General features: G+C 37.4%; 1 protein-coding gene across 2 annotated transcripts in view; it reads right to left on the bottom strand.

Annotated features, from left to right (window-relative positions):
- Positions 1 to 423: 423 nt before the first annotated feature.
- The window catches only part of st6galnac3 (ST6 (alpha-N-acetyl-neuraminyl-2,3-beta-galactosyl-1,3)-N-acetylgalactosaminide alpha-2,6-sialyltransferase 3), a 129,353-nt gene continuing 127,397 nt past the window's right edge, over positions 424 to 2,379 (bottom strand). For both annotated transcript variants that reach the window (XM_016512996.1, XM_016513001.1), the window contains exon 5: positions 424 to 1,009. In XM_016512996.1, coding sequence (XP_016368482.1) covers positions 820 to 1,009 — 190 coding nt within the window. In that variant the 3' untranslated portion in view covers positions 424 to 819. The remainder of the gene's footprint in view (positions 1,010 to 2,379) is intronic.

Below are 2,379 nucleotides of genomic sequence, written 5' to 3'. Positions count from 1 at the left end.
ATTTAATTTGCATTAATCATTTGAATTGAATTGGCTACAATGTCTGTTTACAAACACAACATACTGTTTGTAACAATAATGCTTCAGATAAATTATTATAATGTTTAAGTATCATTATTCCTTGGGTTTATGTAGGGTAAAAAATTCCTGTACTTTACTTCTTTGCATTAATCCTTTTAAATCTAAGGGGCTACAATGGATGTTTAGTTTATAAGTTTATAATCGTTTATAAGTGAAAAAAGCAGTCTAAAATAGGGTAGTTCAACTTGTAAAAAAAACTCTCTAAATTTTGCACATTTTTTCATTCCACTTTCTAATTGTTTTTTAAATGCAAAAATGCGAGCCCCATTTGAGAGCAAATATATAAATAAAAATATACAGAAAATATCATCAAAAAGCTGAAAAATATTGAAATATAACTTTATAAATAATTTGGTATATCGGCCAGCCCTAAAGTGAGCCCCTTTAAGGTAATGAAAGCTAAAGCAAGGATGTGACGTTCTTTGTAGATCTTTTCTGCAATACGTGTGCCTCTGGAAAACATACACTACTTGATTATCCAGATGTGAATAAAATGAGAACATGCAAAATCCACTATTTGATCACACCAGGATCAACACGAGTTTCATTAGAAACCTCTCCTCATGGTCACGATGGGATACTAACTTCACTCTTGACAACTGCCATTTGAAATCGCATTTGGAATGATTCGTTTAGCCATTGAATGGCACGTTTTGTGAGTATTACTTTACAATGCAGGAGGGACGAGCCAACAGAGCTGTTGTATCAAGGGATATTCTGAACGAATGGGAGTCTTGGTCATGACAGCTGCCACTCCGGGCTGAAAAACTTGATGGGGTGTGTCTTAGCCCACTTTGCAAAAACAGCCTTCTCTGTGATGAACCGGTGGCCACCATAAGGGGCGCTCTCGTGCAAGAGGTATTCGGCACATTCGTCACGACTTCCTGCTTCATAGTAGTGGTACGGCACCTTCCTGTAGCCTTCTGATCTAAAATTTAAAAATAAATAAATGTTACTTTATTCCATCACAATAAAGCATACTATAAGGTGCCATTTTCAGTACATTTTAAAAGGTATTTATTTCATTTCCGCGTCACATATTTCGGAGTGAAACCAAAAGAAAAAAACACTGGAAAACAGAAAAACAAGGATGTTTTTTCCTCGGTAATGCACTGATGAATTGTGCACAATAAAGACTGGGAAGCCTGTAGCAGTTTTGATGTTGTTGGAGCTTTAACCCATTGCTACTTTTTATTCAAAGACTGAGTGCTCTGAGTCCGTAAGGAGCATTCCTGTGGAGAAATGGAAGCTCAGAAGGCATTTTTTCCCCCTCACAAATAGATTAAATTTTTCTCTCCCAGTAGCACCTGTTGAATTTTAATTACAAGAGATCCAGCGAGGTCAATTGCAACAACAGCTCAGAACATTATGCTAAAATAGATACTTCCCAGCTGAACTGCCTTTCATCAAAATGACTTTGTTGTAGCCACTCTTTTCTCATTTGCCAGTCTTTACAGGTGACTGGGAGTTGCTGTGAAATGAAAATTGCTCATTGTTTTGAATGGGAGAGCGGAATGAATAAATGGCTGGGAAATCAGATTATAATAGCTACTTTACAAACACGCTAATCACATCATTGCATGCATTGCTTACGTCTATCTGCAGCAGTGGGGGCATGAGGTTGTTAAGGACACTATCATTAAAATGGAACCATGGTGTGAGATTCATGGTAAAGGGGTTTATATGCTGCCAGTAAACTATTAAAACACAGTGTCAGGAGACATGCATAGAAAACCAGACAACAAACTGACTACTTTGGCATTTTTTGGCAACAATTTATTGCAGTAATGATGAAAGAGCCCAAAAGAGTTTTTTTTTTTTTAGAAAATTATTTTTAAAGGGGTCATATGATGCAATTTCAAGTTTTCCTTTCTCTTTGGAGTGTTACAAGCTGTTCGTGAATAGATAAGATCCCTAAAGTTGCAAAGACTAAAGTCTCAAACCCAAAGAGATATTCTTTATAAAAGTCAAGACTCGTCCACGCCCTCCTAAAATGCCTCGTTTAAACACGCCCCCACATGTCTACGTCACTGTGTGGGAAGATTTGCATAACACCGCCCAAATGTTCACGCAAAGAAAGAAGGCGTAACTTTGATTCTCGCTGTAGTATTGTTGTTGCCTCTGCCACCATGTCGTGGAGACGCTGCGTTTCGTTGTGAAAGCGAAAATACTTTGTTTGGCCTTCTAAAAGCGGACACAACTAGAAATCAGTGGTTAAGTTGTATTTACAACACTTCTGGTAAACAATGTTGATATTTGAAATCACCAAAACAAACACACCCCTACCCCAAAAGGGTC

The sequence above is a fragment of the Sinocyclocheilus rhinocerous genome, unplaced genomic scaffold (genome assembly GCF_001515625.1).
Source record: "Sinocyclocheilus rhinocerous isolate Xijiao unplaced genomic scaffold, SAMN03320098_v1.1 scaffold1724, whole genome shotgun sequence".
In the NCBI taxonomy this organism is placed as follows: Eukaryota; Metazoa; Chordata; class Actinopteri; order Cypriniformes; family Cyprinidae; genus Sinocyclocheilus; species Sinocyclocheilus rhinocerous.
The sequence above is the reverse complement of the archived record's forward strand: the minus strand, read 5'-3'. Positions and strand labels throughout refer to the sequence as shown.